The 17874-nt window shown below is 43.9% G+C and overlaps 1 protein-coding gene across 1 annotated transcript in view; it reads right to left on the reverse strand.

Moving 5' to 3' along the window:
- The window catches only part of LOC144792865 (carboxypeptidase B-like), a 96649-nt gene extending 88556 nt beyond the window's left edge, over window positions 1–8093 (reverse strand). Inside the window, exon 1 of the mRNA XM_078668060.1 lies at window positions 8005–8093. Within this exon, the coding sequence (XP_078524186.1) occupies window positions 8005–8069 (65 nt within the window). The 5' untranslated portion in view covers window positions 8070–8093. The remainder of the gene's footprint in view (window positions 1–8004) is intronic.
- Window positions 8094–17874: the final 9781 nt, after the last annotated feature.

Raw genomic sequence — 17874 nt, forward strand, 5'->3', positions numbered from 1 at the left:
TGGTCTCGGCCTCTCCTCCGGCTACACCCTACGTTAGGATCTCCTGGCCGAGGCGTGGCAGCAGGACCTGCCTTATATGGGCTGCTCCCGGCTGGGCGTAGCCGGAACCCTGCCCCACCTTGGAAGTTTCCAGAGTGGGGGTGGATGTTCTACTGACTTGCATTTTCCCTAGTCTATCGATTTTTTTGGCGTGGCAGGCGGTGGGACAGCGAGGGGTGATTTGGTTTCTCTTACTGTTTTTCTGGTCTCTCACCACTGGCATATTTTAACGTTTTCTTGTTTCTAGGACATTAATAGGTTTTATCATTACGTTATGTTATCGTTTCTTTGTTCGTTGTTTAATAAAAGTTCATGTTCATCAGTGGCCTACTGATTTTCGTTTTCCTATTTTTTTCTTTCCAGGTTGTTTCATGGTAAAGTTTCTGTTAACAGGATACAGTGATCACTTCGTTATTATTGCATATGTCCTTTTCACTAGGGGTGCTCTCTGGTCGGGCCAGATGACGTATCTCTAGTAAATGGTCCGGGTGAAAAAGGTGCATCAATCAGTGGGGAGTAGATAGGCATGACAGATTACAACGGGGGAGAACGGTCCGCATTACGTACCCTTTCACTACTTGCAAAGATTTTCCTACGTTTATTTGCAAACAGGGAATACCTCCAAAAAGAACTAATTCCCAAACAGTCAATGTTCGGACAATCAATCAATCAATGAGGAATGAAATAGGTACGACGTGTTAAAGGCTTGCGTTACCTACCCTTCACTATCTGCAAAGGGAGATAGAATATTCCTATTCTTCCTCGTTTGCAGGTAGAGAAGATCGTTAAGAGAATTAACTTCGAACAATTCAATGCTCGATTGAAACAATCAACAAGGGGTACTGTGAACACAAATGAACGCCGCTTATATACATACGCATTGCTATTTTCAACAGGTTGTTCCTAATGTTTCTATTTTAGCGAGGTCAAAAGAGATCCCATTAGTGGCCTACTGATTTTGCTCGATTCCTTTTGTTTTTTTACACGATTTTTCGCTATCTGCAAAGACTAAACAGAGTATTGCGACTCTGTGCTTGTTTGTAAATAGAGAATGAACCAAAGAGAACAATCAATCAAATGGAGAGAGAAGCAGGCACGACGGATTACAAAGGGGGAAAGGGCTGCGTTAACTACCCTTCACTATCTGCAAAGAGAGAGTACTCCTAATAGAAATGAGGGGTGGGGGGCAGCAATCAAAGCAGATCAGTGTGCATAAACACGAAAAAAAAAATTCTTACCACGTACTTGACATTCGACAGCTTATGATATTTGCTATTAAAAAACCATTGAAATTCACTGAAAAAACCATAGGTTATAGACCATATATAGTTAGGAATTAGCATTTACAAAACCTTGAAAATTCACTGAAAAAACCATAGGTTATAGACCATATATAGTTAGGAATTAGCATTTAAAAAACCTTATTTTACTCACACAAAACCATTGAAATTCCATATATAGTTAGTTGCACTAACTATATATTGCGCACCCGCAATCCACTGCTGATGATGTCACATATTACATCATTCATGACATGGTCAGTGACATCACTGATGACATCACTGATGACATCTCAAATGACATCACTGATGACATCTCATTTGACATCAATGACCACATCACTGATGATATCATTCATGTGACAATACAATGCATCTCCTCACATTTTAATATAACCTCTGTTTCACCCAGTGTTAAAAACAGAGTATAATTTTTGAAACCATTGACACACCAATACTAGTTACTACATACGTACTCACTGATTCCTACGTCTACACACACATTCACTCATTCACCCATACAATCATTCATACATACAATCACTCATGTTTACAACACAATCATATGCACTCATACACCTATACAGACACTCACACTCTGCCACTCATCCATGGAGTTACTCACACACCTAGTCAGTCCTGTAAAGAATCAATCACACTTCCATTTTCTACTCTATACAGTTAAACATAGAGCACCTTACGTTTTCAACCATATACTAACACATACTTACTCTCTTATACAATCATTGATACAAGTACACATTGATCTGTACAGAGTCACACACCTCCCATCCAGCCACACACACACTTAGTCTCCCATGCAAATACTTGGGCAATCAATCAATAACCCATATAGTTACTCATATAGCTACTGATCAACACATGCAGCAGTTTACAGAACAACAGACATAATGATGCACAAATTAAGACAGTTTAGTCACTAACCCATGCACTCAGTGAGACACATTTAATCACTCACTCATACATTCAGTCATGCACCTACTAAATCCTTCGTCCAGACACTTATACATCCACTCATTCTTCAATATGTAAGACATATTTTAACTTTACAGAAACATAGTCACTGGATGTTGTCATCAGTGATGTCACTGACCATGTCATGAATGATGTAATATGTGACATCATCAGCAGTGGATTGCGGGTGCTCAATATATAGTTAGTGCAACTAACTATATATGGAATTTCAATGGTTTTGTGTGAGTAAAATAAGGTTTTTTAAATGCTAATTCCTAACTATATATGGTCTATAACCTATGGTTTTTTCAGTGAATTTTCAAGGTTTTGTAAATGCTAATTCCTAACTATATATGGTCTATAACCTATGGTTTTTTCAGTGAATATATATATATATATATATTGTTCACCAAAATGCCCAAAAGCAATGAGAAGGCACACAACTGCATCCGCGCACTCCAGCGTTTTCATGCAGCTTCACCAAAAATGCCCCATTTGCATATTTATCGCCGACGCGTTTCGAGGCTCTCTGCCTCTTCTTCTCGGGTTGCCAAACAACATGAAGGAGACCTCGCAACACTTGATTTCCAGGACTTTATTTGTTTCCATGATCCCCCATGGGCGTGTGCTAAGTGCAGAGTCCATAATTCATTGTGGGACTTGGAGTCCGTATTGCGAGTTTAGTTAATGACTTATAGTAAGTTCCAAACTGTTGTTTCAATTAGGCATTTTAAAATCCTTTAGTAGGTTTTTTTTTTTTTTCGATGAGCTATTTACAGCATCGGACGCAGTGCTTCCACGGAGTTGACTCGTTCAGCTCCACAGCCTCTTATGGTTTTCAAGTTGGTGTTCTTCTCCTCGGCAGGACGGCCGAGTATTAAATTGTTCACCAAAATGCCCAAAAGCAATGAGAAGGCACACGACTGCATCCGCGCACTCCAGCGTTTTCATGCAGCTTCACCAAAATTGCCCCATTTGCATATTTATCGCCGACGCATTTCGAGGCTCTCTGCCTCTTCTTCTCGGGCTGCCAAACAACATGAAGGAGACCTCGCAACACTTAATTTCCAGGACTTTATTTGTTTCCATGATCCCCCATGGGTGTGTGCTAAGTGCAGAGTCCATAATTCATTGTGGGACTTGGAGTCCGTATTGCGAGTTTAGTTAATGACGTATAGTAATTTCCAAACTATTGTTTCAATTAGGCATTTTAAAATCCTTTAGTAGGTTTGGGTTTATTTTCGATGAGCTATTTACAGCATCGGACGCAGTGCTTCCATGGAGTTGACTCGTTCAGCTCCACAGAATCTTATGGTTTTCAAGATGGTGCTCTTCTCCTCGGCAGGACGGCCGAGTATTAAATTGTTCACCAAAATGCCCAAAAGCAATGAGAAGGCACACGACTGCATCCGCGCACTCCAGCGTTTTCATGCAGCTTCACCAAAAACTGCCCCATTTGCATATTTATCGCCGACGCATTTCGAGGCTCTCTGCCTCTTCTTCTCGGGCTGCCAAACAACATGAAGGAGACCTCGCAACACTTAATTTCCAGGACTTTATTTGTTTCCATGATCCCCCATGGGTGTGTGCTAAGTGCAGAGTCCATAATTCATTGTGGGACTTGGAGTCCGTATTGCGAGTTTAGTTAATGACTTATAGTAATTTCCAAACTATGTTTCAATTAGGCATTTTAAAATCCTTTAGTAGGTTTGGGTTTATTTTCGATGAGCTATTTACAGCATCGGACGCAGTGCTTCCACGGAGTTGACTCGTTCAGCTCCACAGCCTCTTATGGTTTTCAAGATGGTGCTCTTCTCCTCGGCAGGACGGCCGAGTATTAAATTGTTCACCAAAATGCCCAAAAGCAATGAGAAGGCGCACGACTGCATCCGCGCACTCCAGCCTTTTCATGCAGCTTCACCAAAATTGCCCCATTTGCATATTTATCGCCGACGCGTTTCGAGGCTCTCTGCCTCTTCTTCTCGGGCTGCCAAACAACATGAAGGAGACCTCGCAACACTTGATTTCCAGGACTTTATTTGAGTCCATGATCCCCCATGGGTGTGTGCTAAGTGCAGAGTCCATAATTCATTGTGGGACTTGGAGTCCGTATTGCGAGTTTAGTTAATGACTTATAGTAAGTTCCAAACTGTTGTTTCAATTGGGCATTTTAAAATCCTTTAGTAGGTTTGGGTTTATTTTCGATGAGCTATTTACAGCATCGGACGCAGTGCTTCCACGGAGTTGACTCGTTCAGCTCCACAGCCTCTTATGGTTTTCAAGATGGTGCTCTTCTCCTCGGCAGGATGGCCGAGTATTAAATTGTTCACCAAAATGCGCAAAAGCAATGAGAAGGCACACGACTGCATCCGCGCACTCCAGCGTTTTCATGCAGCTTCACCAAAAATGCCCCATTTGCATATTTATCGACGACGCGTTTCGAGGCTCTCTGCCTCTTCTTCTCGGGCTGCCAAACAACATGAAGGAGACCTCGCAACACTTGATTTCCAGGACTTTATTTGTTTCCGTGATCCCCCATGGGCGTGTGCTAAGTGCAGAGTCCATAATTCATTGTGGGACTTGGAGTCCGTATTGCGAGTTTAGTTAATGACTTATAGTAAGTTCAAAACTGTTGTTTCAATTAGGCATTTTAAAATCCTTCAGTAGGTTTGGGTTTATTTTCGATGAGCTATTTACAGCATCGGACGCAGTGCTTCCACGGAGTTGACTCATTCAGCTCCACAGCCTCTTATGGTTTTCAAGATGGTGCTCTTCTCCTCGGCAGGATGGCCGAGTATTAAATTGTTCACCAAAATGCGCAAAAGCAATGAGAAGGCACACGACTGCATCCGCGCACTCCAGCGTTTTCATGCAGCTTCACCAAAAATGCCCCATTTGCATATTTATCGATGGCGCGTTTCGAGGCTCTCTGCCTCTTCTTCTCGGGCTGCCAAACAACATGAAGGAGACCTCGCAACACTTGATTTCCAGGACTTTATTTGTTTCCATGATCCCCCATGGGCGTGTGCTAAGTGCAGAGTCCATAATTCATTGTGGGACTTGGAGTCCGTATTGCGAGTTTAGTTAATGACTTATAGTAAGTTCAAAACTGTTGTTTCAATTAGGCATTTTAAAATCCTTCAGTAGGTTTGGGTTTATTTTCGATGAGCTATTTACAGCATCGGACGCAGTGCTTCCACGGAGTTGACTCATTCAGCTCCACAGCCTCTTATGGTTTTCAAGATGGTGCTCTTCTCCTCGGCAGGACGGCCGAGTATTAAATTGTTCACCAAAATGCCCAAAAGCAATGAGAAGGCACACGACTGCATCCGCGCACTCCAGCGTTTTCATGCAGCTTCACCAAAAATGCCCCATTTGCATATTTATCGCCGACATGTTTCGAGGCTCTCTGCCTCTTCTTCTCGGGCTGCCAAACAACATGAAGGAGACCTCGCAACACTTGATTTCCAGGACTTTATTTGTTTCCATGATCCCCCATGGGTGTGTGCTAAGTGCAGAGTCCATAATTCATTGTGGGACTTGGAGCCCGTATTGCGAGTTTAGTTAATGACTTATAGTAAGTTCCAAACTGTTGTTTCAATTAGGCATTTTAAAATCCTTTAGTAGGTTTGGGTTTATTTTCGATGAGCTATTTACAGCATCAGACGCAGTGCTTCCACGGAGTTGACTCGTTCAGCTCCACAGCCTCTTATGGTTTTCAAGATGGTGTTCTTCTCCTCGGCAGGACGGCCGAGTATTAAATTGTTCACCAAAATGCGCAAAAGCAATGAGAAGGCACACGACTGCATCCGCGCACTCCAGCGTTTTCATGCAGCTTCACCAAAAATGCCCCATTTGCATATTTATCGCCGACGCGTTTCGAGGCTCTCTGCCTCTTCTTCGCGGGCTGCCAAACAACATGAAGGAGACCTCGCAACACTTGATTTCCAGGACTTTATTTGTTTCCATGATCCCCCATGGGCGTGTGCTAAGTGCAGAGTCCATAGTTCATTGTGGGACTTGGAGTCCGTATTGCGAGTTTAGTTAATGACTTATAGTAAGTTCCAAACTGTATTTTCAATTAGGCATTTTAAAATCCTTTAGTAGGTTTGGGTTTATTTTCGATGAGCTATTTACAGCATCGGACGCAGTGCTTCCACGGAGTTGACTCGTTCAGCTCCACAGCCTCTTATGGTTTTCAAGATGGTGCTCTTCTCCTCGGCAGGACGGCCGAGTATTAAATTGTTCACCAAAATGCGCAAAAGCAATGAGAAGGCACACGACTGCATCCGCGCACTCCAGCGTTTTCATGCAGCTTCACCAAAAATGCCCAATTTGCATATATTAACGCCGACGCGTTTCGAGGCTCTCTGCCTCTTCTTCTCAGGCTGCCAAACAACATGAAGGAGACCTCACAACACTTGATTTCCCGGACTTTATTTGTTTCCATGTTCCGCCATGGGTGTGTGCTAAGTGCAGAGTCCATAATTCATTGTGGGACTTGGAGTCCGTATTGCGAGTTTAGTTAATGACTTATAGTAAGTTCCAAACTGTTGTTTCAATTAGGCATTTTAAAATCCTTTAGTAGGTTTGGGTTTATTTTCGATGAGCTATTTACAGCATCGGACGCAGTGCTTCCACGGAGTTGACTCGTTCAGCTCCACAGCCTCTTATGGTTTTCAAGATGGTGCTCTTCTCCTCGGCAGGACGGCCGAGTATTAAAATGTTCACCAAAATGCCCAAAAGCAATCAGAAGGCACACGACTGCATCCGCGCACTTCAGCGTATATATATACAGAAAAAGTTTCCAATGGTAACAAAGAAAATGCTCACTCCAGACTAGAATTCAAAATCCAAGCGATTTATTGTTCCAACACCACACTGGTGTTGTAATAATAAATAAGGGTTTTCCATTCCTGAGTGCGCGTTTTCTTCGTTCTCATTGGAAATGTTTTTCTGCGCATTTGATGATACAACACCCCGTACAAGTTGGGAGCAGCATCCTTATAGTGGAGCTAGTTACATACATAAATAAAGTGACTTTTCTATAGCACTCTTCATCAATTGGTCTGTTCAAGAAGCAGTCACATTCTGCTTCTCCCCACCAATGTATAGCAGGGCGCAAAGGGTCTCCTCCAGTTCCTCCATTGCCTGTCTTGCACTGTGAATGACTGCATTTTCCCTGACCACCTGTGCACAGCTGCCTGAAAAGAGTGTACTTCGGTACCAGGTCTGGTTTGCATGGGCTGCTGCACCGATCCTATATTTGTATATTTTTGTTGATCAAGTTTGTATATTGAAAATGATTACAAAATAGATAAAAGAAGTGTTGCACGCTCGCCAAGCCCTATCTGCTTTGTCAATGTTTGTTTACTATTTGCCTAACCCCTAAGGATGCACATACTGCTTCATCGTCTAACAACCACAGACGACCAGAACTGTCTTTAAAAACAGCAAATAGGAGTTTTATTGTAGTAATTCTTGAACAGGATGTTCTCCTCCAAAACGGATCAACTGAGCTATGACCTCTCACATAGCCTAGCTTTTTTTGAGACACAATATCACGAGCCTGAGACCGATGCAGCTATAGCTCATTGAATAAATTCTGTCTGGCAAAAGAGTAACATGCAATGCAATCTGTTTTTTTAAGTTTAAAAAATACAGGAGTAAAGAGGGGTGTGCAATAAACGGACATGCACTCAGTACTTACCTGTGGAAGTTGTCAGGTTTCGCAGACACAGCTGCAACACTCACAAGGATGAATATGGCCCACATGTTGACCACTCAGGCTCTCCCTGCGCACCTTGCTTCTTAAATACCCCGGCGTGACGTTTGGTTTCCCTATCTAGGATACTTGCCATTTCATAATCAGCCTGACCCTGACTTTTTCCAAGCGAGACTGTGCACACCTGCGAAAGTGGGTGGAAGTTCCCATGTTTTATTTCACCATAATATATCTTGCAGAAGGCCTTGCAAATTTAAGTCCCTATTCACAAATGGTTTTGAAAATGATTACAGTGGAACCCCTTTGATGAAAGAGAATCATTTTTCTAAAGTACTATAGAAAAGAAAAGGGCAGTCCAGCATTGTTTTAATCTTTAAAGTAGGGTTGAGGGTAAATCGTATAATTTGCTGTCGCATAATCACATCACTTTACCAACTACTTGCCTACTCTCGATGTATAGCATTCACTAGCTTCCCCAGTTTTAGTAAAACACTATTCAAGAGGAATCTTCCCAAAGGAACTAATTCATATATAACTATGCAGCGTTTGTTAGCTGATCAAATTGAGCATGTCTCCAAATGCAAAGCTAGTACCTACAACAGCTCTGTCTCCAATTAAATTACTTCAGGGAGTATTGAATATCTTTACACATCATCCCTACTGGGTGAACACTCTGGCTGATAGTGTTAGGGGTGTAGATTCAGAAGTGGCATTATGAGCACTGTGTGCCAAATTTCCCAACAGTTTGTGCTGGTGGAAAGGCACCACAAGTTCTGCAGCGCTTCACATAGGACCTCATTATGATACCGGTCGGGCCGACTTCCACGTCCAGTCTGAGGCGGCCGGAACCACCACAATATTGTCAGAAGCAGTCTGTCCAACTGCCAGATTACAATGCATGCGTATGTACAGAAACTGACTACTGTGTCAGGAAATTTCTACCATGGTGGTGTCAGAAAGAACTAATGGAGCTAGTCAGAGAGCGGACTGCTTCACACACCGTCTGCCCAGTTAAAATATGCCTTTCCGATGAGCCGACTGTGGGGGTTCAACCACTTCATCAGAGCTGGTATATAGGGATGGAAAGAAGGGTAAAACACACCTGTACATAGCTCCTAACTTCCTGAGGAGCCATGGAGCTGATCCACATGTCCTACCACTGCTGTATCAATGCCACCCAAATTAGACAGCGTCATGGCGCAACCGCCAGTAAGTGTCACACATACCCATCTAAATGGAGTCCTCAGCAAAGCTTGCGAGGTGTGTGAGCAACATGTTTCCAAGTCATCACACTGGGACATCTTGCCAATGGTTCACTGATAGAACATCGATGACACAAATATTGTTAAGAATATTGATTAAAAAATATAGACTACAACAATATCGACTCCCATACCTAACGGGTAAGTACAAAAATATTGAATCAAATATTGAATCAAAAATATTGATGTAAAAAATATTGATATAAAAAAATATTGCTTTAAATATATATATAAAATAGAATACTATATTAAATATTAATATTAATGTTAACAAAATTAAATGTAATATACATTTGAACAAAATAAAACAAATAAACGGAATAAAAAAAGATAAACACGCACACATAAAAATGTTTAAATATATATATTCACTTTAAAATAATTAATAAACTAATATTTTTAATTTATTTTAAAAGTTTAAATTTATATACAATATATATATATATATATATATATATATATATATATATATATATATATATATCAATAATTTAAAATATAAAACAAACATTCCATAATAAAGTAAAACATTGAACTACTAAAAATATGTAAACTTACATTTCCAAATACAGTCAGTGCAACTGGAGGAAAAGTGTTGGATAGTGGAGGAATTAAATTTACTATTCCAACTCCTGTGAGTGCAATAGTAGTGGAAAGTGTTGGATAGCAGTGGGCTGAAAATTACTATTCCCACTCCAGTAAGAGCAACAGTTGGGAAAGTGTTGGATAGCGAAGAGAACAAAATTACTATGTCCACTCCAAAGAATGCAACAGTAGGGAAAGTATTGGATACCGGAGGGGTAAAAATTACTATTCCCACTCCAAAGAGCGCAACAGTAGGGAAAGTGTTGGATAGCGAAGGGGCAAACATTATTATTCCCACTCCAAAGAGAGAAACAGTAGAGAGAGTGTTGGATAGCGGAGGGGTAGAGCTTACTATTCCCACTCCACTGAACGCAACAGTAGGAAAAGTGTTGGATAGCAGATGGTTAAAATTTGTGTTCACACTCCAGTGAATGCAACAGTAGGGAAGACTCCCAGCAGATTTAGGTTACCCAAACCAGAGGAACTTTTGGAAGGCAACGGGCAAAGGCCACAGTCCATATTGCACCTACTTCAATGTCTCCATGTGTATAGGCTATCTATTCCAAAAAGGATCCAAGACGGAAAAGAAAAGGGATCAAGGTTGCCCCCCACTCATAAACTGACAGTATCACAAAAACCTTGTCCCCAGGGCGTTCAATATCAAAACTCCTATCAATGCAATGGGGAGACAAACGGTCAATTTCCAATGCTAAACTACCAACTTATAGAAAAATTTCTTGGTTGGTGTTTTGAATGTATTTCACCCCGAATTCTCAACATAAAAATAAGGGACATTCCTAGTAAACTTCAACGAGACAGTCACAACAGAGCACTGGACGGTATCTGCATAGTCATGTACACAGAACGTCCTCACACTTATAACAAATGAAAAAAATGTGTGAAGAAAAAAATGACACCTCACGGGCGCACCACCCTCAGGGCAACTGGCATGTTACAACCAGGTTATGCCCCTTTTCTCATCATAGGTAGTCATTCAATTCAAATGATAAGGAAGTGTCCTAAACCAAACCGAAAAAATTTGTAAAGTGCAAAGGAGCAATCAACATTCACTCCCTTATGTGACAAAAAATGTTAACATCAACAGGCACACCTTTCACACAACTTTATTTTGAAATAGATGTGTTCTGTTGAACTAAAAAGGCTGGTAGCTAGCTCTGCATACCATTACCTACAGCCAACACGTTTTACTGCCACTGAAACTTCCGGCAGATTCATCAGGGCTTGACACTTTGTCACCACACCAATGTTGGACACCTTGTACTCTGGGACCTCTTCCAGCCAATTTTGCTCTTACCAGCTGAAGAGGAAGGTGTATGCTGGCTCCTCATGTGAGCCTCACCATGAACTGAATGGCCCCTTCGACTGTTGCATCAATCGTACGGAGCTACACAAAGCTCTGTTCCTCGTCCAGGTCATGTGTACAGGACCTGGGGCATGAGGTATATCAGGGACAACCAATATAGTCACAAAGTGCCATGCACATGTTGCTAATGTGTAAGTGCAAGTCCTGAGAAAAAACACAGCAGCAATAGCAGTTGTCAGACATCAATTACAAGTATGTGGAAATAACACACATGAAAAAGGCACATGTGAACCCAAAGTACCAATTAGGTATGATAATACCATACCCCACATGGGCGGAGAAACAAATGCAAATGTTGAACACATTAAACACATAGCCACCCCTCATCTCAGGTAGTACAGCAAGCCGAAATACGTGGACATTGGCCAAGTCATGCAGCAATACTTAGCATAGCAGATCCCACCTAAAGCAATGTCAGCCCTAATTGGAATTCATACCACATATACATCCATTGAACAATGACCCTCGTCGTTGGAAAACCATAACTTGTCCCAAGGTCTGACCATACTTACCACTGCAAAAGGATCAGCTATTATGGTCAAACAAACACAACTGTAATCCCAAATCCCAAATAAGTCAATACCAACAAGTACCAAAAGTAGCAATTTGTAGACAAAGGGTTCACATCAAACCAAGTTGTTTATTATGTAGTACAAATTGGGATCCAAGAAACAAAGGCCAATGGTCAGTCTAAAATCCGATATGTGGTTCAGCACACTGCTGTGCCACCTAAATTGCCAACCAGAACACTGGCAGGGAAACCTCCCCGGGATGGGGCATCTAGTGGGCAGTCTAGGCATCTCTTTGATGTTATTTGGGTGGGCTGGAGATGGGATTGGGAGGGCTGGGTTGGTCATTGTGAGGGCTGGGTTGGTCCTTGGAAGGGCTGGGCTCAGATTGGGATGGTTGGGTTGGTTTGTGGGAGTGCTGGGCTCTGGTTTGGGAGGGCTAGGTCTGATCATACGGGGCATTTTTTACACTTGAAGGGTAGTGATGGATGTAGGAAGGGGGTAATAGCTTTAGTAGTTTTTTGTTTAAAAGATCTGTGGTGGGTGGAGAAGAGGTCTTTTGACTTTTGGGTGTGGTGTGTTGGTTTTTTGACGGATTGGTTTCCTTTTTTAACTGCCCTGTATGGTAGGGAGGGATTTAGTGGGGGGGGGCAGGTGTTTTTGGGTGGACTTGGAGTGGAAGGGTAGGGTAAGGGTGGTAAAGAAGACCTTTTGGGTTTGGGGGACAGGTTTGACCGGGAAGAGGTCAAGGGCTAACATGGTAAATTCTATGGAAGACTGGAGAGGAGGTAAGGCAATGTGTTGGTTGTTGGAGATAGAGGGATGTGAGGTCTGAGGTGCGGATGCGCATGCTGTTTGTACATGTCTCTGTGTGTGTTTGGCTGATGAATGTTCGTCTCCCTTGCCAATGTGGCTGATAGTGTGGATGTTGTGCCTGGGTGTGTGATGTCGGTATTGACTGTGGCTAGTGGTGTGGGTGTGGTGTCTGGATGTGTGATGACAGTAGTGGCTGTGGCTGGTGGTGTGGGTGTGGTGCCTGGGTGTGTGATGTCAGTAGTGGCTGTGGCTTGTGGTGAGCATGATGTGTCTAACCTCTCTGTGTGTGATGTCAGATCGTTCCGTCTGAAAGTGTGACTCAATATTGCACTTCTGTCTGTCTGCAATCTTGGAGACTCAGCGTATCCCAACCACCCATGGTTGTTGGCACCCCTGAAGAATCCGACAATGCCAGGGGAGTCTGCTTCAATAAGGCCTGTTAGACCTGGCATCTTTGGCGTGGTTTTCCCCTATCTTTTTGCCTCTACCTCCTGTATTTTTTATGCTGTGCTGGATTTCGTTTTTGCTGGTTTAGATGCTTTGGACACTCTGCCACTGCTGATCAGTGCCAGGGTGTAAGTGCTCCCTATGTAAATTGTTATTATTATTGGACATACATGATTGGCATATTTGTATCACCATAAAGTCCCTAGTAAAGTGCACTGGGTGTGCCAGGGCTGGTGATGACAAATCCTACTAGTGGGCCTGCAGCACTGATTGTGCCACCCACATGAGTAGCCCTAAAATGGTGTCTCAGGCCTGCCACCGCAGTGCCTGCATGCAGTCTGTGAACTGCCATGTCCTCCTGGTCAGTGTCCCCACTGACCAGGCCTAACCCTTCCCTTTTTGTGTACACTGGTCACCCCTATGGAAGGCCCAAGGTACCCCCCTGGGCAGGGTGCAGTGTATGTGAAAGGTAGAGCATGTACTGGTGCAGGTGACATGCTCTGGTAGTGAATGGCAGCCATTTTCGTTTTTCACTATTGTAAGGCTATCTTGCTCCATAGATTAACATGGGGGATGCTGTCTACAGTGGCTACCAGCATTTCTTCTCATAGGAACAAGATAGGACATAAGAGTCTAGTATCCCTGAACTCAGAATTTAATACCACATCTTTTAGGAAAGGTTGTTTTTAAATCCTGTGCTTGAGAACAGCACTTTTAGAAAGTTGCTGTTCTCTTGTCTGACCCTTCTGTGTGCCTTGGCCTGTTTGTGTATTGACTGTCTGGTTTGAGAGTGACAGGGCCTGGGGATTCCCCAGGAGGCTGGCTGAGTCAGCCCTAGGCTGAATGACTGCATTTGCAACTTGAGTGGTGGGAGGAGATAGCACCTGGGCCTGAATAGGGCTGTGCCTGCCTTCCACAATGCTGGCTCCACCTCCTGCTGGGCGGCTGACGACCCTGCCCCTCACTCTGAAAGGAAAGGAGAAGCCAGGAAAACAAAGTGCTCAAGCAACACCCAGAACTGGTTCAGACCGGGCTCAGGGCCCACTTGCACAAAGAGAACAAAGACTTTTAGGGGTATAAGCACAGGACCCCTGACAGCAGAACATTAGATCATCCTGGAATCAAGAAGGAACCTCTGCCAAGGAGAAAGCTGAAACTGAAGAAGGAAGATTGTCCAGCTGTTGCTCTGCTGGATTGCCCTGCTGTTGCTTTGCTGCCAAGGAGAGGGGAAGGTCTTTGCTTTGTGCTGTGTCCCCTTGCTTGAAGGAATCTCCAAGAGCCTGAGAAGAGCTGGCTCCCTGATCTGAAGTCCAAGGAACAAAAGGACTTCACTCCCAGCTTCCCCTGAGCTCTACTGAGAGAGTTCTGCCCTTCCTGGAGTGCTTGGCCCATGAGTGGTGCCTCTGGAAGTTGTACCTGTGTTGGGAAGCTGGAAACTAAGCTTGAGAGTCTTTGCTAAAGAAAAGTTATCACATCGCTCGCTGCGGAGTGCATCCCCGACAGTGCGAGAAGATTCCCGCCGCTACGAAAATCGAGATCGTCGCAGCGCCTGTTGCCGCTGTCAGAGCCGTCACATCGTTCGTTTGCTGGATGCACCCGATCGGTGCGGGAAGTCTTAACATCGCTGCGAGTGTCGTCGCAGAGCCTGTCGTCGCTGGGTGAGATTGCCGCACCGCCTGCTTGAGCACTGCATCACGTCGCTGCAAGAGTCATCGCCTAAGCCAACGCATCGAGGAGCTGCGAGAGAGAAGATCACCGCTGGTCCGCGCATCGTCGCCCCGGAGATCGTCGAACCTCCAAAGATCGTCGCATCGTGCCTTTGCGAGAACAAACTTCCTACGGAACCTACGCACCGGAATCCAGACAGGTGGCCTTCCTCCCCATACAGACCGGATTTGTCGCAACACGCCCGCTGCTGCAGCGGGGGTGTCGCAAACGCCTCCCCAGGGTCTCAGGAGCAATGCATCGCTTGTTTTCCACCGCACCAGCTTCTGCTTTTGGAACTTTGTCGCAACTAAAGGTACTGTGAGCTAAACGTGACACAACTGTGAACTTTTCACGTAACTGTGGATTATTTTATCGCAACCTAAAGAATTTTATCGCAACCTAAAGATTTACTGCAACCTGAAGAATTTTTATCGCAACCTTAAGAACTCTTTTGAAACCATATTCTTGAACTGTGTATGTTGGATTTTTGTTGTTTTGGTCTTGTGTAGTTTAGATTAAATACCTTTATTTTTCTAAACTGTTGTGCAGTCAGTTTGTGGTGTTTTCACTGTATTACTGTGAGTGTTGGTACAAATACTTTACACATTGCCTCTGGTTAGCCTAGACTGCTCATGCCAAGCTACGTAGAGGGTGAGCAGGGGTTATCCCAGAGGGTTTCCTCCTTACCCTGACTAGAAGCAAGGGTCCCTATTTGGACAGTGGTACCTACCCCTGCCAACTAGAGACCCCCAATTCTAACAAGGCCCATGGAAGAACACTACAGCCAGTGGAGTGGGCTTTTGGAGTCCAGAAAGCCAGATTCATATGTCTGGACAGGACAGGGGAGCCCTCCTCTACTCACCTGCAAAGGTGTGTCAGTTCATCATAGCCTCCTGCATGCTCCACAACCTTGCACTGCAATGGAACAACCCTCTCTTTGCAGAGGATGGATACCAACAGGAGCTAGTCCCTGAGGATCCTGAAATGGCAAATTTTAATGATAGTGGCAAAGAGGAAGGAGTTTACATGCGTCAAGAGCTCATCAACAACTTCTTCTCATGAGTGTAGGTATTTTGTGAGATGTCATGACTTTGAATGTTACAGTGACTGTTGTGATGCTGTGAGGAGGATGTTCATGGATACATGTTAGGTATGTTCAGCTGTAGAAAACTGAGCACAGCTGTTTGTGGAGGAAGGTCTTGAATCATGCACACATTGTTGATGTTGCCCCCATATCCTGTGTACCCCAGAAGTGGACTGTGATTGATGTCATATATATGGCTTCCTTGCAAATCCCTTTGTAGTGGTCCTTTTTAGGTACCTTCACCATGTCATCCTCATTTGGACATTTCAGAGTTGTGACATCAGCAGGTATATGATGCTGTTTCAAATAAAGAAGTGGAAATAGTTTGTTCTTCCTGGAACTGTCTGGCACAGACTTTGGGTGTTCTGCTCCAGTACCAAGCCAGCTTGCACACTGACAGGATGGAAGTTGCAATGATTGCATTGGGCTTGTTCCCTGTTGTGCGGTTTTCCTATTGCAATATGTATACCATCATGTGCTCCAACACAATGTTGTTGTTGGGCCAACTCATGCTAATCTCCCTTCATGGTGGCTAACTCGTCAATGTGTATGAACCAGATGTTGCTGTTGATGTGTCTCACCATTGTATGCCATATGCTTGTGCCACACAACTGAAATTTGTCTGTAACATTCCACCAGATGCCATAACACTGGATTGGAATGAACCTGCGTTCAGAAACTGTTGCACTGCCATTTTTTTGTTTCTTCTTTTCAATGATGTGGGATTCCTATTGTGAGGTAGTCAATATGGCTCCAGCTGCTGAGCTGTACCAATTGTCATTTGCCTATTCTATTTGGCAATATTATATGTATCCCCTCCACCCACGTTCTTGAGGTCTTGACATAACATTGTGGCCACTGACACAGATCATTTCAATGATGCCCTATTTTGCTATGTTTTTCACATTATTCCAGCCTAAGGTTGGAACTATGGAATAAAGATGTCATGAGACAATACACGTGTATGTCTTTGCTGGGGTGACATGGTTGTGATACTCAGTTGCACATTGTTGATAATCCACATGTTGATGCTTACACATGTAGCTTCTACTTACATTTTATAATTTACACATGGATAACTTCATATCTTGCTACATGTGAATGACACTACAGGAGCTGATGATTTTGTGAGAAGTGAATTATTTCACTGCACAATGTGAAATAACTAAGCCCAGGCAGAGCGGGCGTGGTGCTTCTACGCGGAGTTCCACGGAGTTGGAAAACAACTTCGTGGAACTCTGCTCCACTCCGCTCCCTCACCCCTCCCGAAATAATTATAATGACAAAAAAGGCACTTACCTTCTGTGGCTGACTCCTTCTAGCCGTGGCCACTCTCCTTTCTCGTCCTCACCATCCTTCTTCTTTGATAACCCCTATGTTGTACGTCTTGCGATAAAAACAGAAATACAGAGAAATAGTGACAACACAGCAGTGTAGTAGTCAGTGTTGGTGGATGAAACCATTGTTGTAGGAGCCACATTGTCTAAAGTCCATAATCCATCATACACATCCCATCAGAAATGGGAAAATGTACAGAACTAGTCAACAGAGTGAACGTGTTACACTCATAGTAAGACATAAGACATCAGGAGCGACTTTTCTTCCCGGTGGTGGTGGGTGCCTTGCCAACCAAACCTCCCGGAATTTTCTTTAGATATCCTGGCCCACTTTGGGGGGGGGGTTGCTGTAGCTGGCTCAGGGATGTCTATCCAATCCGAACCAATCAGAAATTTGTATAGCGCGCTTGGGGTTTGCTCTCAAATTGCAATGGCATCCCGGAAGCGCAGTGGACGAGCGCAGCGGGCGCGCCTAAGGTAAGCCCGTCTGCGCCCGTCCGCGGCCGACCGGGGCAAGGGGCCAGTTCCCCTGTCCGTTCCTCCAGTTATTCACCTTCTCACCTAACCCAGTTACATGCTAATTGGCCCCTTGCAGCTACCACTCGGATGGAACTCGAGTCATTAGGGATATTCCGTGTTAGGGTCTCGTTCCCTGAGATCCCACTGCCTCCGTCACAAGGTCCAGCGGGTCTCCCTCTTCTGCCCCTCCCTGCAGGCATTGACT

The sequence above is a fragment of the Lissotriton helveticus genome, chromosome 11 (assembly GCF_964261635.1).
Source record: "Lissotriton helveticus chromosome 11, aLisHel1.1, whole genome shotgun sequence".
In the NCBI taxonomy this organism is placed as follows: Eukaryota; Metazoa; Chordata; class Amphibia; order Caudata; family Salamandridae; genus Lissotriton; species Lissotriton helveticus.